General features: G+C 51.4%; 3 protein-coding genes across 9 annotated transcripts in view; 1 reads left to right on the top strand and 2 right to left on the bottom strand.

The window, feature by feature from the left end:
* Snap25 (Synaptosomal-associated protein 25kDa) overlaps positions 1–11,544 on the top strand; it is a 61,166-nt gene extending 49,622 nt beyond the window's left edge. For 5 of the 7 annotated variants that reach the window (XM_033472374.2, XM_033472376.2, XM_076527737.1 and 2 more), the window contains exon 7: positions 4,537–11,544. In XM_033472374.2, coding sequence (XP_033328265.1) covers positions 4,537–4,599 — 63 coding nt within the window. In that variant the 3' untranslated portion in view covers positions 4,600–11,544. Of the gene's footprint in view, positions 1–2,736; positions 4,081–4,536 lie in introns of those variants that run through there. The other 2 variants (XM_076527738.1, XM_076527736.1) reach the window with 1 other exon arrangement.
* On the bottom strand, positions 11,354–15,780 carry LOC143261129 (uncharacterized). Its single transcript, XM_076527698.1, has 4 exons — positions 15,169–15,780; positions 14,223–14,697; positions 13,891–14,134; positions 11,354–13,827 (listed from the first exon to the last, which is right to left on the bottom strand). Exons 1-4 carry the CDS (start codon positions 15,329–15,331, stop codon positions 12,451–12,453), a joined length of 2,259 nt encoding a protein of 752 aa, XP_076383813.1. The 5' UTR covers positions 15,332–15,780; the 3' UTR covers positions 11,354–12,450.
* LOC117221429 (mutS protein homolog 5) lies at positions 15,557–18,538 on the bottom strand. The gene is made up of 9 exons (XM_076527743.1): positions 18,287–18,538; positions 17,834–18,212; positions 17,566–17,767; positions 17,248–17,484; positions 17,024–17,162; positions 16,583–16,946; positions 16,084–16,498; positions 15,966–16,024; positions 15,557–15,900 (listed from the first exon to the last, which is right to left on the bottom strand). The coding sequence occupies exons 1-9, from the start codon at positions 18,394–18,396 to the stop codon at positions 15,793–15,795; spliced, it is 2,013 nt and encodes a 670-aa protein (XP_076383858.1). The 5' UTR covers positions 18,397–18,538; the 3' UTR covers positions 15,557–15,792.
* Between the last annotated feature and the right edge of the window lie 758 nt (positions 18,539–19,296).

Raw genomic sequence — 19,296 nt, 5'->3', positions numbered from 1 at the left:
TCCTCGTTCCAGTGCGATCGACGTCGCGCATCCTGCAGCACATTTTCTCCCATTCCTCTCGTGTTTTCGGTTCGCGTCGAATCGAATCGGCAACCAGCGCGAACCCTGTCGTCTCATCCTTGACCAAACGGACGAACGAGAAGCTGACTGGATCGGATCGCGCGGGTGGTTCCGAAGATGGAAACCGTGGTGTCGAGACGATGATAATCCCCGATCCGGCAGCTTTTCCTTCGTTCGCGTAGAATGTGTCTGATCGCGAGAGATCTCTGGCCGCCGACGATGGGCAACCTCGCGACCGTCGCGTTCCTCCACCTCTGAAAGCACCTTCTTACCTCCCAACCTTCCCCCGACGACTCCGAATATTCTCGATCCTCCGTTTCGTCGAGGAACCATTCGCACGGATCTCGTTTTATCCTACGCTACGTTTCGTTAAAGATTCTGCGAAATCGCAGCGATCGATCTTGTAACGCGTTCGCCCTCTCGAACGAATCGTTCGATCCCGAAACGATTCCACGACGTTGCGGATATTTCGCGGGTAATCTTGAAAGGGCAATTTCTCTGGAAACTAATCGGAAACTGTTCGACTGGCCGACAACGAACCATTATCCGAAGTATTATCTTTCGTTTTGTATCTTGCAACGCGAAAAAACGATTGGGATAAACGAGGTCCGCGACGAACTGCGCAGGATCGGAGAACCCGGAACGAGACCGGACGCGGCTCTCTGTTCGAAAAGAGCACGTTCTCCGCCGTCTCGATTCCACGGTATACACATTCTTTTGTATTGGCACGGAACTTCTATTTCCGAGAGCGAAACGATCGTCGAAGGCTCGAGCCGAGGAGGCAACGGCATCTCCTTGGATCGTCGTCGGCTGCTGTCAATACGGCGAGGATCGACGATCGAGGATCTAAGATCTAGGATCTAGGATCTAGGATCTAGAATCTTGGATCGAGGTTTTAGGATCTAGGATCTAGGATCTAGGATCTAGGATCTAGAATCTAGGATCTAGGATCTAGGATCTAGGATCTAGAATCTAGAATCGAGGATCTAGGATCTAGAATCGAGGATCTAGGATCTAGGACCTAGAATCGCGGATTTAGAACCTAGGATCGACGATTTGACGATCGAGGATCTAAGATCTAGGATCTAGGATCAACCAATAACGATCGAGGATCTAGAACCTAGGATCGACGATTGACGATCGAGGATCTAAAACCTAGGATCGACGATTGACGATCGAGGATCTAAGATCTAGGATCTAGGATCAACCATTGACGATCGAGGATCTAGAACCTAGGATCAACCATTGACGATCGAGGATCTAGAACCTAGGATCAACCATTGACGATCGAGGATCTAAGATCTAGGATCGACGAGCGACGAGCGACGATCGTCTCGTGTCTCGATTTTTGGCATGCGTACGCACGTGCACAGCACGACTATAGTCGCCCCTTTTACTCCCTCTTCTCGTCATTCGCACAAATCGTCATTCTTCTTTTTGCCACTGTTTATATCACGGGCTGTCTTCTGTGTGTTCGGCCTGTGTAATACACCGCAAGAAAAATTCCGTTTCCAAGAGAAAAAGCAAAAAAAGAAAAACGCGTACAAGAAGAAAAACACGGCCGAGAAAAAGAGAGAATGGAACGAGGAGGAGGCAAAAATAATAGCATAAACGTACAAAATGGAAGGAAAGAAAACAAAAATGGCAAATTGCACCGTTTTGTCGCGGTCACGCTTTGTTCTCGCCCAAATTATTTCTTTTGGTTTTACTATCTTTTCTCTACTCTTTCGTCTTTTACTTATCTCTTTCTCTATTAATATATATATATATATATAATACGATATAAATATATGATTTACTTAACACTTGTGTCTGCATACGGATACACTACCGTCCAAAAATATCCGGACGCTCGCGTCGTTTCGTCGATCGATTTTGTAACGCTGTCCGAGAATCGTTTCCGAGAAATTCCGAATTTCGATGAAATTTGCAGATTCGTCCGACGACGCTGTCCGCTGCTGTCGGCAGCGTTCGATGCACCGGGTGTCCCAAAAGTCGCTCGCGATCGAGAAAACGAGGGGTTGCTTCGCACGACCTCGGAAAGAACACCCCTCGTTTCTCGATCGCGCGAGCAGCTTTTGGGGCATATATATTTTTAATCTCATTGAAATATTTAATCTCCCAGCGAGAACAATGCGACACGGCACAATCGAGCGCGCGTGGAGAGAAATTGTGGTACCGGGAATTATTCTCGCGCAGATTTCCGAATCCGAAAAATTCAATTCGAAGAACGTCGATCGGGGGTGCGCGGTTTCGGGAACGCGATCACCTCGAAGATCGTTCTCGGGCAGCTCGATGCGCGTAAAAATATAGCATCTATCGCCGACATTCTCGAAATTGCTCGCTTCTCGAAACGACGAACGATCCTTCGCGCTGTTCGTCCGTCGATATCGTTGGCGTCGCGCCGCGAAGACGGAACGATTCGACCTCCGGTCGGACAAGAGATTCTCACGATTTTCTAAATCGGCTGCGAGAGGTGCCGGTTTGCCGAGAAAACGATCGGAAGGTCGGCTGTCCGAGAGATACACAGTCCGGATGGTTATGGACGGTAGCGTATAAGCGTGTATCCCTCTCTGTTTGAAACTTGTTGCCATTTTTACGTTCGACTTTTGAAGATTCTTTGTTCTCTGTGCCACCTGTGCGTTGACCGAATCCGAACTCTATGGTAATCCGCAGGGCGAGTCGAACGAAACGAGGATAGCCGTGGCGAATCAGCGTGCGCACGCCCTGCTCAAGTAAAATGCGTCTCTCTGCCCACGTACCCGTCTCCTCCGAGCCCCAAATAGTCAAATTATATATATTATACACCAGCTCCAATATAGTAATATATATACGTATATATATATATTATATATTAATATATATATCGATACGCTGACACGCCCACCACCACCACCAACCACCACCAACCACCACCACCACCACCACCACCACCACCACCACCACTACCACTACCACTACCACCACCGCCACGAAAAAAAGGGGGAAAAAAAAACAGAAAAAAAAAAAGTAATAACGAAGAAACCCCTCTTCCGCCTTCTCGTCGTCGGTCGGACACAAACGCCATACCCTTGTCAACCCAACTCGTTGTTGCGTGCCTCCAAAATTCGATCCACCACCTGTCTCTGCTACAACGAATCGATCATCGTCGCGTCGATCCTGGTCGCAAGCCTCTGAACACCTACACACGTATCGTTCGCGCTGGAACCAAGCGACGACTCTTTTTAATTAAAATCTGGATTTTTCAGTGAAATCAGCGTTCTCTCGATCGTGAGAGAAACTACGAAGACCCTTCGTTTTAAAAAGATTTAATATTATAATATTATATATTGATATAATATTATTATATTATATTATATATTATTATATGTAATAAGATATAATTTTAAAAGATATTTCTTTTAAAATTTATCGTCCAATATCCGCTACTCTTTCTTCGCTCTTTCGCTCTCCGTTTCGGTTTACGATATCTTGTCTGATATTTAGAGAGAAAGAAGGAGAGAGAGAGAGAGCATTTTCCTCCGATTTCAATTTTCGTCGATAAAAATCGTCGATTCGTATCCGCGAAAAAAATCCCACTTGCAATTTCTCGAGAAGCTCGTTTCACCATAATTTAAAGAGACGCTTCGTCGATGGTACCAGCGTTGTTACACTTCGCGTCGCGTAATCAACAACCTCCTACACGTCGTTCAGTTCTGTATCCCCTTTGTGACCGCGTCATCTTCTTTGCCGTTGGTGTCGTCCACGTGGTCTCTACGGTAGCACCACGATTATTACTATTTTTATCGTTATTATTATTATTATTATTATCGTTGTTATCGTTGTTGTTATTTTTATTATCGTTAATATTATTATTATGGTTATTATTATTATTACTATTATTATTATTATTATTATTACTATTATATCGTGTCTACGTACACGTCGAACCGTCGACGCAGTTTCAAGATCGCCTCTATAAAGCGTTCTCCGTGCATCAAGATCGATTGCCGGAACTGCGAAAAAGAAAAAAAAGTAAAAGGCGATCTCGAGGCTTTGATCGGCAGTCCGTATTTCCACGCGTACGATGGATGTCGCATTTAACTTGTTGGAATCTGATTTGTCGGATGAAACCCCGCAGGATCGTCGTCGTCGCTGTCGTCGTCGTCGTTCGCTGTCTCGTACGCGTTCTCTCGGCCTTCTTCCGTGGCCTTCACGGTCCACCAAATCTCCCGCAACGTCCCGCAAACATCCACGAATCGTTCGAAATGGGCCGGAAGCTGCGCGAATCACTTTCCGCTTCTAAGAGAAGCTGGAGAGAAGCCGGCTCGGGCCGGAAGAAGCGGCGAGTCGCGAATCGCGCGAACGACGCGACGACGAAGCGTTCGGAAGCGACCGGACACCCGGGCGACAACCATGATCCCGACGATACACGGCTGAACATATGCGATGAGTTTGGGTTACGATCTTTCGTTTGTTTGTTTTTTTGGCACGCAGGGCGAATCGAACGAGACGAGGATAAAGGTGGCCAACGAGCGAGCCCATCAGCTACTCAAGTAAGGCCACTCTCGACCACCCGCACCCCGTCGGCCACCAACAGCACCAATTATACCATCATCACTATCACCACCATCACTACCACCACCACCACAACCACAACCACCACCACTATCACATCGAACAACAACAGAAACAACAGCTACTACAACAACAACAACAACAACAACAACAACAACAACAATAACTACTACTACAACCGAAACAAGAACAAGAGTCGTGTCGGGGTCAACGATAAAAGAAACAGCTTCGTCGACCGCCACCGACACGATCGGTTACTCTCGATCGCTCGTCCCCGAACATCATTTTCTCCTGCCGTTTATGGTTACTAGACTGCGGCTCTTTGTGCAGCCAGGTTTGCGTCTACGAAACGCGATAACTCGAACCGCGAGCAACCGTTCGATTCTAATCCGGAAAGTCGCGAAAATTCATCGAGCGTATCGTCGTCGTTTCGAAACGACGAACACGGGCGAGAAAAATCGGCGCCGAAAACAATGTGAACCGCCGTTAAAGATCCGCAGGCTGGTTAAGAATCGATCCGCGCGGACCGCTCGCTGCGGCCGGCAAACGTTTACGAAAGCAGAGTACAAAGCTCCGTGCGAACGCGACACCGCAAATTCGCATAAAAGGATTCGCAGTGTGGTCACCTTAGACCGCGGCTATTTATGCAATAAACATAACCTACGAAACGATAAAAAAGTACGAAGTTAGTTACAGTTTAGCTAGCGATATTCTCTACTTCGGTGTTAACGTATCTTGAAAATAAAGTTGAACTTTCTAATCAATCTTCTTTCGCATAAAGATCCGCAGTCGAATTATTCGCGACGCCGGTAGGTCGTTCTCGACTAAAATGGCGAAACGTCCGATCACCGATCGCTGTTCTTTAAGCGGTTAGCTGTCGCGCGAGAATCGAGCGACGACGAGTATACTCGTCGAACGCGATGCGAGCGCCGCTGTTCAAACATTGGATCGAACAGACGGTTTTATTTCATGAAATTAACAATTTTATTACCGATATTTACTTGTTCGCTCGACGTTAACGTATACCGTACACGTAATAAACGAAAACCCCAGGGATAATCGAATACTTGTACAAGTTAAAAATTCAAATTGTTGCTGCAGAGAGAGAGAGAGAGAGAGAGAGAGAGAGAGAGTGGTATGCATGTCGAACACCGATGCCGTGATTCTTTTCTAATTTTATTTTATTTAACTTCGCGCAGGATCGGCCTCGAAATATTCCGAGCATCTTGAAATTTCGCAATATGTTTTTGCTTTCCTTAAAATTACAATTTAAATAGCCGATGGTCGCTGCTTCTTACGCGCGACGAGTATACTCGTCGAACACAGCTAACCGGTTAATCCCGCCTGTATCGCGGCGCAGCCGACGAACCTTTCGTTGCGTCTGATTTTCACGGAGACCGTTTCGTTCGGACCCTCGACATTTTCGTTCTCCAACCCCCCTCGCGACGGTCGCGCGCGACTCGCGAGACTCGCGAGTGTTCCGTTCCCCCACCACCGGCGCGCCGGAGGCGCTCGCGTCGCCTTCGCCGCGTCGCCCGTCTCTCCCCGAACACTGTCTTTAACCCTTAAGAGGACAAGTTTCGCCTCCTAGTATTGCCTAGTTGCTAAACCTTCAACGAGAGAATATATCTTGCGTGGAAACCGATGCCAAGCCCATCGTTCCCTACGACTCTTACGTACACGTATAAAAGAGACGGTCGCCAAGTCAATTTCGCGCGTGCGAGCGAGCGAGGCGGGCCCGCGCCTCCTCTCAGCGAGCCGAGCGACTGAACAAAGGAGGAGGGATATATAGCTCTATTGTAAACAGTTTCGCCTATAACGTGCACGTTTATCCAAGTTCTTCCTCTCGCGATTAGCCTTATCAACGATTCGACTCGAGAAACGTTTTTAATCTTGAACAAATAAACGACGAAAACAGCCAAAAAAAAAAAAGAAATAATAAGCAAATGAGCAAATAAATATATATATATACACATAATACATAAAGAAAATAGGAAGAGAGAAAGAGAGAGCGAGAGAGAGGGAGAGTGAGAAAAAGAGAGCGAGAGAGAGAGAGAGAGAAGACGACGACGATTTAAGAAGTATACCTAGAGGAATAGAATCTCCTTAGAGTAATGTACAAAACAAGCAACGTTCTTTCGATATGGTCAGTGCGCACCTGTTTAAGGGTTAAAGATTACCTACAGCCACCGGCGGACACCTCACCGTACACGTGTTTACACACACACACACACTTGCGCGTGCGCGCACGGACGAACAAGCAACGCTGGTCGTACAGGAGCACAACACACATTCTCACACACGCGTACACACGAAAACGATGTCACAGCGTCTCTGTAAGCTACAACGGAGCTGCAAGGGTGCCATAAACGGCGTCGTAAATACACCGATCGTGCGCGTGTACATCGACGCAGGAACACACGAGTAGAAACTTCGATGCGGCCTACGCTACCGGTCCAAACTTTGCGACGAATCGATGGGAACGGGTGAAAGGTCAGCGTCGTTGCAACGAGCGGCCTTTCGAACGCGACCGCGCTCGTACGTCGACGAGTCTGTCCGAGTTCAACGCGAAAGGGCTATTTTCCGTTCGATTAAAAATATCCTTAACTTTTAAGCTAGCCGCAGGAATGCGGATTTAAAAATTCTGCGCGCAACTCTTTGAACACTTTATCGACCGGACTGGCTCAGTCGCGCGCGCATTTGCTCCCAGTGCCGGCTAAATTTTCGCTATTCGTTGTGTTGAACTTATTCCTTTAAAAATAATAATAAATAATAATTATTATTATTATAATTTATAAGGATATGGAGAGGGTTTAGTATACAGCTCTACTAACGAAACAGTAATGAAACGAAAACCGTCGGTAGCCGAAAGCCGATCAATAGGCTATCGATCGATGAGCATTGGCAATCGAAAAACCGATTAATAGGCTAGCGGTCGATAAAGCGTTGAGTCTGTTTTCTATAACGAAGCGAACGTAAGGTATCGACGAACGATCCGCACGATTCTCGTTTATTCTGCTCTCGCGAGAACGTTTATTCCGCTCGCGAGCAAGCTTATTCCGATTCGGCGATTAAATTTCCGACCGAAGCTGTCCGATCGCAAATTTTCGGCCGGTAGCGAGCGACGCGCGGAAACACGTGGGAACACGGAAACGCGAGAACACAAAAAACACACGGAAACAGTCGCGAACGGAGCGAAAGAGGATGATAGCGTAGACCGCACAGCGTGTGGGAGTGCACGCGTGGGAACGATACATACGCACAGCGAGCCCCCAAAGTATGTAGGCGATACGTACCGAATATAATTTGTTATCGCGAGTAGCGTTACGACCAAGATATCCGTGTACAGTAGTAGATCGATACGTAGGTAGACGGACGCCCGCGGCAATCTCGAAGCAGCGTAGGCGGTAGCGAGCGAGCATCGTCCAGCTGCGACGAAGAGAGCGCGCGATCGCGGAGCGATCGAATCGATCGACTCGAATTAAGGAAACGAAATGGAGTAGTTTTACGATATTCGGCGAGATCGTTGGAAACGCGTTCCGCGTCCTCTTCGTCGATCGCTGGACTCGCGCAAGGGGCGCACCTAAGGGGAGACCTCTGTGCAACTTCCGCCGGTGCCCCAAAGCCTTCTTTCGAGGTCATCGAGACGAGACGGAGAGAATCGCTCGCGGAGCCGGCGGAAGGGCAGTGCCGGAAGAGAAGAGGGTAGAAGACGGCGAAGGAGGCGAATAATAGCTGGAAAAAGGAGGAGACGACGAGACAAGGAGATTACGAGATGGCGAACCGGAGCAACGAAGAACGTCTTAGCGCGTCGCTGCTGCTAACGAGTAAGAAGACAAAGAAGAAGAAGAAGATACGGCGATTAACTTGTATAGCTAGCAAATATTTTGTTGATCGTTTATCGTCTCCCGACTCACCGTAGAGCGTAGATCGATTCCGTTAAATCCGGCGCCGAGCGCGCCGAGGTCACAGTAAGGTTTAACTCCAAACAAAACGAGCAAGGAAACAATGCGAGATGTAACAGAGGGTCGAATAGAGCCGAGGAGGAGAGCGTGTTTGATCGGAGGGTAGATAAAAATCCGGGGAGTGAGAGAGAGAGAGAGAGAGAGATTGTACATTATTGTATTTACACGAAAGCGAAGTACCTCCACTTTGTACTGTACGAACGAGCGAAAGAGGATCGGGGCGCCGAGGGGCTCCCGCTTCCGCTTCTACCTCCACTTCCGCGAGCCTCGTCCTCGATTCGAGCCGCCCCCGCGCCCCTGCACGACCCCCCGACAGCCCCTAACGGCTCGATACAGACCCGGCCGATCGATCGTCGGCCAACTTTTTCGCCCGACTCCGTTTTCGCGACCTACTAACGGTCCTCGCGGTCCGGTCAGGGGGCGTGTATCGATCGAGGGGGTAGATCGAGAACAGCTGGGATCGCGGATCGAAAACAGTATTTTCGCGTCTTCGCATTTACCTCCGTAGCTTTAAGGGAGACGACCTTCGACGAACTACCCCCGCTCGCTAGTAAAAATTAGTGCGTAGATTTCTCGGGAGAATGAGAGAGAGAGAGAGGGAGTGATGATCGATTTTCATGCGATTTTTGTATGCGGACGCACAGAGGACGCACCGTTTAGCGATTAGCGTCTCGATTTCGATACGTACGGGGTGGGTGTTTCGGTGTTTTGGGAAACTATGGCGTAGAGACGTAGACTATTAAACTATAGCACAAGGAAGCGTTCGTACACCGTCGAGACGAGTCTCTTCGAAAGGGAGGCTGACGGTAGGATTTATTCTCTGAATTATTGAAACGGGTAAATAAAGTCTCTGAAATTCTCTCCGAAGTTCTTCGGACGTCGTTCGTTCTCTTCTGTTGTTCGCAGTCGAATCTTGTCGGAATACTTTCCGTAACAGATATTGGCAACGTCTTGAAATATTGGTAAAATATCTCGCAGGCATTTCCGAGCCGCCGGAAGCGACCTCCCCGAATCGAAAGCGTCTCGCTCGACGTCCGTCAGACTTTTTATCTGTGATCGTCGTTCCGCGGGAGCTCGTCGGACCGGAGAAACACACTACCCTCGAAGAGGGTCGATCGCTCGAGTCGCGCGAGCAACGCGGCAGAAGCGTGTCGGACACCCGCGCGCGACCCTATTCGATTTCGCTTGTTCGATTTGCTTTTTCCTCGATGTGTACGATAGCTGAGCGGCTTATGAAAAATCGTGGATCGCTTGTGCAGCCCTTGGACGCTTCGCCGGACGAACGTGCTAAGAGAACAGAGCGAACGAGCGAATGGGAGAGCGTGAAAGGGAGAGAATACGAAAAAGAGAGAGAGAGAGAGAGAATATGCGTGCGATTCGAGATCGTTAGGCCTACCGTAATCGTTTACTTTCGAGGAAAGAAGGGAATACGCAGAGACGATTATAAATAGTTATAAATATATACATAAATATATATATATATATACATATGGAGTGCGGCACATGTATATGAGACGACATACATACAAACAAAACACGATGCATACATGAACGGAACGAGCGCGGTGAGCCCTTTTCTTAAGTAGCTCTTTAATAGGCAAAAATGCGATTTGAGAGAAAGAGAGAGAGAGAGAGAGAAAGTGTGCGAGGGCGTGAGAGAGACAGCAAGAGAGAGAGAGAGAGGGAGAGAAAGGACACGGGTGCTAGAGAAAGGCTGCTTTACTCGCGAGTGGATAATATCGTTATATTATTATTATTATTATTATTATTATTATAAATATTGAATATATATATATATTATATGATACGGGATCGAGCAATATTGTATTGTTACTTCGTCGTTACTATTTATCACCGCCTATTCGAGGATTATACGTTATATATATAAATATATATATATATATATATATATATATATATATATATATATATATATATACTAGAGATAAAAAACACACATATATATAATGTACTTATTTTACAAAGAAAAGGTGTCCCTCGTAACGAGCAACTCGTGTCGAACCTACTCCGGGTCTATATGCAACCTTTTAAATACATATTCACGAAACTGTATAGACACGCAGAGATGCGATTAGATAGACGCAATAGAGAGGGATTATAGTTAGAGGAGACGTATCTAGTTGAGGAGGAGCGAGAGACAGGTCCGGAGCGAATGAGAAATCGGAGCGAAAGAAAGGTCGGGGTCCCGATAGACCCGACAGCTTTCCGGAGAGATCGCTCGCGAGAAGTCGGAGCGATCCGTTTTCGTTACGATCGACCCCCTCGCGTTTGGGAAAGCGCGAGAGGGGTGATCCGTGCTCGAAACCCTCGAGTCGACAATGTTTTTTTCTTAGAACTCTCGAGCCGACTCCATTGGGAAAATAATAATAATAATAATAGCGCAAAGTGTAACCGATCGCGACGCAAGGGATACGAATTCGCCGTTCGAGTCCTAGGCGCGGAGACGCGCGATCATTGCAAGAAGTTCGACGTAATCGCGAGAGACTCTCTCCGAGCGATCTGGATCGTGCACCGGTTGATCGCGATAATTGGGACCACCGTGCGGAAGTGCAAGGTGCGATCGGTGCGGGGCCTGATCGCGGAAGCAAAAGCGCGATCGCTCCCATCGGTTGCTCGTACCGCGTTTATGAAAGAGAACGAAAGTGAGCGAGAGCGAGAGAGAGAGAGAGAGTGAGAATGATGTTTAGTGTGTATAAGGTGGTGGAGTTTGTTAAGAAACCGAACAAATAATGAAACAAAACGAAAACGAAACAAAAGTTGTAAAGTATTTGGTAAACGGTGAACTTTGCTCGAAGAAACGAATATCAGCTTTTCTCTTTTTAGTACCGATGTATTGTCGCTAGATGTATTACAGAGACTAAGAAGTATTCTTCGGCAGTATCGTTATAACAAATGCCTGTGTATTTTACTTCTCGGCAAATAAACCATCAAGTATTGTAAATACCAGACTACGTCATCGTCTTGGTCCGACGTTCGGAACTTTCCTCCGAGGAAATCGGATCGACGAACGTTCGTTGCAGTTTCTTTCCGCGAACCTCGAACACAATGGAAGAGATCTCGCGTAATTATACAACTATTTAATAATATAACTATTCCCGGAGAAAAGTCGTCGATTCCGTCTTTCGTTTTCTCGAAGAAAAATTCCAAGCGCGGGTAGAATTTTCGGCCGACGGAACCGATTTTATTTCTCGATGTTTAAAACAAGCGCTCGGTAAGCGATCGCGTCGAGGGCTTCCAAGGTGGGCTTTACCAAGACCATCCTCTTCCCCCTCGCCTCGCGGTTGCTCGTCGAATCGCGTTCGTATTTTACTAAATCCCGCGACGGCTCGTTCGCGCATACGGTGCAAAACTGGCCGAGCGAATACGAATCTAAGAGTGCCGATCCATCGAAGCGATGGATCGCAGAAATATACAGGGTGTCCCAAAAATGTCTCGCAATCCGAAAGTAAGGGATTCCTGAGGTCGTTCGAAGCAACTTTTTCCTTTGCGAAAATGCGATCCGCGGCTTCGTTTACGATTTATCAACGAAAAACGGTGCGCCGGTCGGAGGCGAGATCGTTTGACGCGAGACGGCCAAGCCAACGAGCGGAACCGGGCTGCGCGCGCTCGTTGGCCGGGCCGCCGCGCGCCAGCCGAGCTCGCCTCTTATTGGTCGGTGTTTTTCGTTGATAACTCGTAAACGAAGCCGCGGATCGCATTTTCGCAAAGGAAAAAGTTGCTTCGAACGATCTCAGGAACCTCCCGTTTCCGGATGGCGAGACATTTTCGAGACACCCTGTGTTTCTACCCGATTCCCGTCCCTCCTGACCGTCCCAAACAGCGTTCGTTCCTTAGAAAGTTCTAGCCATCACCGACGCGGACCTGACCTCGAGATCGAAGGGGCTCGATTCCAAGGTACGCGGATCTCTTCCAAACGCAGCCTATTCTCTAAAAAGTCGTTTACAGGTGGAGCAACGTCGTTTCGCTGTACGAACGATCCTCGAGAGGAAGTCGGACTTAATCGAACGGGACGACGACAGACGCTGCATCGTCTTTGAACTCGTCCGCAGTTAGCGCTCCAAGGATTTTGGAGAAAGGGTGGGGCTGTGGGCGCGGGCGCAGGGTACGTTTGCGCGGTGGGTCGCTTCTTGTCCTCCAAGTTGGCCAACAAACGATAAGAGGGCGGGACATTCTTGCAACCGAGGCGGGCCAGAAGACTGCTCCGCCTCGCTTCGAGGCTGGCCGCGGCCCGGCCCGCTCGGGCCCGCCCCCTGGAGCCTCTCCTCGATCGCGCGGCCTCTCTCCTGGCCAGAGTGTGCTGCAGAGAGCCCCGAAATCTGTCGTAAACGTCGCCGGGGCTGGATTTCATTCTCCCGGAGCGATCGGAGCCGGCGGGCGAATCGCCGTCGACCCGGACAAAATCGGCGCCCCCGCTTTCCCTGCGCCGCGCGACTCGATCGCACCGTCCCTCGGTCTTCCGTCCGTCGATCCTCCGTTCGATGTTTCCGAATCTCTCCAGGACTTTGATCCGCCTGCCAGAATTCTGGCCGAAGGATCTCTGCTCGCGGAACCGCGTCCCGACGACCGCGTCGTCGACCAGCTCCGTCTCGAGCCTCGCAGCGAAGGGCGGAGGCGGCGGCGGAGGCGGTAGATCCTCGTTGATCGACCTGCTGCTCGCGGAAAGCTCCGACGAGTCGTAATTCCGCCTCGCGACCACCTCGGACCTCGTCGCGCGCCTCGAAAGTCGCTTCCCGCCGCCGTTCCTCTTGCTCTCGCCTCGCCCCCGTCCCGCCCCTTCGCCGACCACCCTCGAGACTCCGTCCTTCGACGAACGAACGTCTCTCTCGGGAACTCGGAGCTTGTCGGCGATCGATGTCTTGGACTCGACCAGAAGAGGCAGGCTCTTCGACTTCGCCGAGGAGATCCTCGAGCGAATCTCGTCCAGCATCTTTACGCCGCTGCTCTTGGCTTTACGGGCCGCTTTCGGAGCTACTTCCTCCTCCTCTAAAGAGGAGGAGGAAGAGCAGGAGGAAGAGGCGGTGGTGGTGAGAGAGCGAGGCGGTTTACGGCCGGATCGTTTTCCGAGCAGCGAGGCTCGGCTGCTTCGTTTCGTCGACGCCGCGTCGGAGGACGTTCCCTCCGGCCCGAAGAGGATCCAGGCGCGGTACCGATGCTTCCTGAAGCCTATGTACAGGTCGTTCGAATGGGCGGTTTGCAGGAGGCGGGAGAGGAACGACAGAGTCACCTGGAAGATGGAATCGCGTGAGAGACGGCGATTGGCCGACGATTAAAACGATCGGTCCGCTACCTGATAGACCGTCACGACGGCCAGGTATCCGGAGAGATACAACCTGACGGTGACGGCTCGGTCCATGATCTTGGTTCGACAGCCGAGGGTGGCGATCGTAGGGTGCTTCGGGTTGTAGTCGTACGCGGCGCCGGGGTTCAGGACGTCGTGGTGGACGCAGGGTTTCGGGACGTCGTTCGAGCAACAGGAGAAGGGAACGTCCGCGGTTCTCGTTGATTCTTCTTCCCGTTCGTCGGGCGCCGATCTGTAACGAAGAGATCCGAGCTGTACTCCACCGCGGAATTATCACGCGTTCCAATGTTCTTCGAAACGAGTCGAGAGATTATACCCACTGCTCTTCCAGTCGAGGACCGTTCTCGGGGTGCTCCGAGTGCTCGGGGTGCTCGGGCCCGTTGGCCGGCTCGAGCCAGGGCACCCGGAACCAGTCCTCGTAGCCGCTGTCCCCGCAGCACTCGAACTCCGTCTGCACCGCGTCGACGCGCTCCTTCGCCGTCGCGTCGCTGCCGTACCTTTGAATCGCCTGCATCAGACCGTCGCGGCTTTTCTGCTGGAAACCGCTCAACAGGGCCAGATAGGTGGCGTTCAGCGCCGCCACCAGGAATCCCGACAGCAGGCAAGCGATCACGTGGAAGAAGAGAAGACGGTTCGCCACCTTTTGCAGGTCGTCGACCGTTTGCTCTTCTTCCTCCGGGTCCGCTTCGGAGCTCTCCGTTCGCAGGTGGAAACAGGATTTCAGGCCCAGGATGTAGGCGGGCGAGCACAGCACCGCCGCCGAGATTATCACGGTCGTCCACGCGGAACCGTCACCTGCTCGCCGCGTGATCCGCTTTAACAGCTATCGATAGTGATTCGGACGGTAACGCGTTCATAGATCGCGCGTCGGTTCGCTTACTCGAACGATGTTACCCGAATTTCTTTCCGCCTGCCTATATAGACGTATATCCGACGCGCTCTTAGGCTATGCCTCTCTCTCTCTCTCTCTCTCTCTCTCTCTCTTAGACTAGATCTCGTATTTTATACGTATCGCCAAAGTCGAGCGGTCGAAAGAAAGTAAATTGCCGAATTATCGATTCGCTTCGAGCGGGTATCGGTTCGAAGGAAAGCTTGGGCTCGTCCAACGGCCTCGCCCCCACCACCGGTCGAACCGTATCGTACCATATGTACGAAGCTACGTCACGGCGGAGTCGAAGAATTGGTAGGGGAAAGAGCCGAACGCGGCACGTGGGCCGAATCGTTCGCGAGCAAAATGCGATCGTGGGTACAAACTGTCGGGCTAACCTGGAGCGACGAGGTTCAGGTAATCTCCGAAACCCCTCTGGAACCTCGCGGCCCAAACAACGGCGAGCACGACGGCGATCAGACCAGCCAAATTCATCGAGGACACGGTCGCGTACAGTGCTTTTACAGAGCTCCAGTTGTAAACGTCATTTACCGTGCCCATGTATCGTGCGATTTATGACGGACGATCGTCAACGGTATCCCACCTGTCATCGTAGACGGGTCGCGCGGTTCCTCCGCAGTGAAATCTGTTGCGCGTCGTCCATGCGCAACCGCCCCGACACGGGCGACGCCGGTCCGCGTAGCGGCGAAACGCTGAAACTTGTAGCCAACTGCCAACGGACGAGGACGGGATGCCGACTAACCGCGAAAGAAGGAGGCGGTACTGTACAAAACCGAAACTCGTGGCGTCTATTCTGTAACACGCTTTCACGATTAATTCAACACTCTTTTTTACAATTTAATTTTACAAGCTACACGAACAGAACTGGACTTTTGTATTCGTACGCGAGATTCGACGAGAAAATAAAAGAAACTGTAAAGTAGCAACGACTCGACGAACCAATGCCAGGAAACGAAAATACGTTTTACGATGTAGCTTTCAGCGAAACGTAAAAATTAGTTTCAACGCGTTCCGTCTACTTGGAAGTCATAATTATGTCGATCAAGGATTTCAGCTGCTCCTGAACCACGTCCTGTCCGGCCTCGCAGAGTTGCGCGACGCGATGCAATCTGAAAGCGAGATTTTCAAAACGATTTCTCGAACGAGAACGATCGAAAAAAACATTGATTCTTACGCGTCCCAACGTCGGCCGATCCGCGACGGCAGAACGCTGCTCCCGATCGACTCGTACACCTGAAAAATATCGCGTTTCATCCGGAACACGCCGGTTTAGAGTATTTAGAGCAGTCTACCTCCAAACTTCGATCGACGATGCTCTCGTCCAGCTCGGCGAACCTGGCCGCGAAGTGGGCGAAACTGCGCGACGCGCTGCCGCCGATCAGCCGGTAAAGAAACGCCAAGGATTGGTCCTGGTCGACGACGTACTCGAACGTCTGTAAAACGACGTCTAGCGAGACGAAACGAGGCGACCGCGGCGCTGAAAGAAATACGTGCCTGAGGTTCGATCGACGCCGTTCGTGGAAGCATCTCGACTACCGCGTGCGCGTGCGTCGCCGCGAAAACGTGCGGGCACCGTTGCTCCCTTTTAGCGAATTCGTCGAGCACCGCTGCTACCAGCGAGCGTCCGCTCGATTCCGTCGTCCCTCTCTCCAGCTCGTCCATCAGCACCACGGAGTCGGAAGTGGACGCGCGAATAGCCACGTTGATCTAAAACGCGAACGATCGATTTCAGATCGTCGCGAGCATACTCTGCGCCCGCTTCGAGACTGTTTTCCACGTTCTCTACGAAACCTGTCGAAGATTCTGCAAGAAGGAGCTCGCGTACAAGCCGACGCTCTCCGCGTTCGACATTTGAGTCGAGAGACGATCGACTATTCCTATCGTGGCCGATTTTGCGGCCACGTACGAACCGATGTGCGCCATGAATATCAACAGTCCGATCTGTTTCAGATAGACGCTCTTGCCGCAAGAGTTCGGCCCTGTTAAAACCTTGACCAGGCTTCCACCGTTTCCGGATCGCACGTCGTTCGGGACGCACGCCGTCGAGAATTCGAACAGCGGGTGTCGCGTTTCCTTCGCGTCGATGATCTTCGACCGGGTTATGGTCGGCTTCGCGTAATCGTAGTCGCGCGCTACCCTCGCGAACGCGATCAACCTGCAACCCGACGACCGTCTCTCGTGTGTTTTTCGAGCAACAGAAGCAGAAACGAAGAACGGATGTCGGTCGCATACGTGTCGAGTTCCGCGCATCGTTCGATCGCTCGCGCGATGAAACGCGCTTGCTTCGTCGCGTATCGCCACAGCTTCTGCACGATGTGATTCTGGCGGATCGATATCTTCAGTATCACGTCCCCCACGGTCTCGTCCAGTTCTGAAACGAAACGACGTTAGCGGAAGAACGTTCGGTTCTACCGGCTCGGCTCTGCTCGGCACGGTCGCCTCCGCGATACACAGACCTCTCGCCGAAAAGCTCTTGTAATAGTGCACGTCTTTCACGCTGAATTTGAACTCCAAGTTCGGGATTTCCGCGTCGTCCGGCGGAGTCGGATTCCATTTGTTGATCGCCAGCACGTAGCCGATGCTCGGCAAGTAGACCATGTTGCAGCCCGTCACCGAAGCCGGCAGATGTTCCCTCATGTCTTTCGCCGCCATTCGCGTGAGCAGCTCGGGCAGAGTGCGTCGCACGTGATTCACTGCGAACAGAGAGAACAGGGGGAGGAGACAGGATCGAGAAGAAGCGGTGAACTCGAAAGAAACGACGACATATCGCTCACGTTCGTCGAGCAAGGGGTCCACGTTCGGCCTGACCACGAGCTTTCCCTCCCGCCTGCTCGCCGCAAAGTCCACGATGTACTCGACGAAATACTTGACGTATCGCATCTCGTTGGTCCCGGTGCCCGCGACGGACTCGAAGATCTCGACGCGGCCCGCGTGCTCCTCGCACAGGTCGGCGATGCGGATCGCGTTCGAGACGGTCTGCGAGAGCGAGATCGAATTCGAACGTAGAGACGAGTCGAGCGAGATCGCTTCCGACGTTTTTACCTTGTGCAGTTTGTACCAATTGGACGGTTTCGCTCGCGGTCCCGAGCAGCAGGCGAGCACCGCGCTCGTCAGCCGGTCCACGTTGCTCAAGCACGCCGACAAGTTCTCGACCAAGGTGTGGTTGCTCGGGTTCAGAAGGTATTCGACCGCGTCCAATCTCTTGCGGAGCAGGTCGACGTCGCGCGACGGATGCTGCATCGTTTTCCAGAGAAACTGCGCGCCGGGCCTCGAGCGACAGTAACGCTTGAACAGGGAGAAAAGGCTCGCGGCGCCGGTTTTCGCGCTCGTTTCGCCGAACTTGAACAGACTCGGATGATCCCTGGATCGCACGATGTTCAGGGCTCGGAACGCGTCGTCGTTCATCGTCATCAGATTTTGCCTGGACGGAGGAATCGAGTGTAATGCGCGAAGGATCGGTCGCCCGCCTAGAAAGTTGATCGAACCATCGCTTACAGCGCCATGTGCTCGAGAGTGAGGAAAGCGGGTCTGCCGGAGGGATCGAGAGCCATCGCGTTCCAGTGTCTGTCGACGAAGAGCAGCAGCACCCCGAGCGCGTGGATCATGGCGGCGCAGTTGAAGTTTAGAATGCTGTTGAGGAAGGTGAGCCGGTCGGCGCTGCTCGCGTCCCTCGGCTCCGACGCCAGTCGAAGGCAGCCGACTCTGTACGAGCACCGCTCGAAGCTGTGCTCTTTCTTACCGACCAGCTTCAGGATCGCGTCGCTCGCCGCGTCCTCCGAGGCGAACGAAGTCGACCGCTCGGCGTCTCTTTCGGCCGCGATCGTTCTCTTCACGGCGTTCACGAACGCCGTCGGCGAGCCGGCCAACGTCACCACGTAGCGCGGCTTCCACTGCCTGAACAACGTCTTCGTCACGTCGAAGTGCACCGGGTCGTCGCACGTGTCCTCCATCGCGTGGAGTCCGGACGTTGCGAGATCGTAGCACACGGCGCCGAGCCAACGATTGTTCCTCCAAATTACCGCCAAGATAACCTACGTAACAACGACAACGACGACGACAAACCGGAGAAGCTTTCGAGAAGATTCGAAAAAAGTTGTCTAGCTATAGCCACCTCGGTCAACTCCTCGGAAATCGGCCTTGAAACGCTCGAATCGGCCGAGCCTGCGACCGGTCCAGGGTTCGCGTTCGCTGCAGCATTCGAGATCGGGGAATCCTCGTCGTCGCTGCTCTCCGACAGCAAGCATTCGAATTTCGAGCGTCTGGCGAGCGCGAAAGTCGGCAAGATTGAAAATTCGAGATTCGAGACGGAAACGAAAGACAAGGTTGTTCGTACAATACGCTGCTCGACGGCGATGTTCGGTGATTTTCACGGCTTCCATCGACAGTTCCATTTCCACTTCCATTTCCGCTTACGAGAGTCTCCCTCGCAGAGTCGTCCATTTCGACGTCAACGATTTTTGTAAAAATCGCAACGATTCGCAACAATTCGCAACGATCGGACGGTT

The sequence above is a fragment of the Megalopta genalis genome, unplaced genomic scaffold (assembly GCF_051020955.1).
Source record: "Megalopta genalis isolate 19385.01 unplaced genomic scaffold, iyMegGena1_principal scaffold0037, whole genome shotgun sequence".
NCBI lineage: Eukaryota > Metazoa > Arthropoda > Insecta > Hymenoptera > Halictidae > Megalopta > Megalopta genalis.
The sequence above is the reverse complement of the archived record's forward strand: the minus strand, read 5'-3'. Positions and strand labels throughout refer to the sequence as shown.